This window comes from Eurypyga helias, unplaced genomic scaffold (genome assembly GCF_000690775.1).
Source record: "Eurypyga helias isolate BGI_N326 unplaced genomic scaffold, ASM69077v1 scaffold7792, whole genome shotgun sequence".
NCBI classification, from domain to species: domain Eukaryota; kingdom Metazoa; phylum Chordata; class Aves; order Eurypygiformes; family Eurypygidae; genus Eurypyga; species Eurypyga helias.
The window spans coordinates 6,852-7,057 of NW_010233992.1; the positions used below are offsets into that span (position 1 = coordinate 6,852).

A 206-nucleotide genomic window follows, 5' to 3' on the forward strand; every position below is an offset into this window, starting at 1 on the left:
AGGGGGGATGAGAAGAAGGGAGTTGGTCACTCACACTGATGAACTGCACGTCCATTTTGGTGTTCTTCTCCATGTGCTGCAGCAGGTCCACATGGAAGGTCTGAGCCTGGAAGAGGCAAAGGAGCCATCACCCTCATTCCTTCCATCCGGAGTGAAGGGGCGGCTTCACAGAGCTAGTGACCCCTTTGCCACCAGCGCCCCGTACA

At 56.3% G+C, this 206-nt stretch overlaps 1 protein-coding gene across 1 annotated transcript in view; it reads right to left on the reverse strand.

The window, feature by feature from the left end:
* BAIAP2L2 (BAI1-associated protein 2-like 2) overlaps positions 1 to 206 on the reverse strand; it is a 9,029-nt gene that overhangs the window by 6,236 nt on the left and 2,587 nt on the right. The window contains 1 exon segment of the mRNA XM_010161888.1: positions 35 to 106. Within this exon segment, the coding sequence (XP_010160190.1) occupies positions 35 to 106 (72 nt within the window).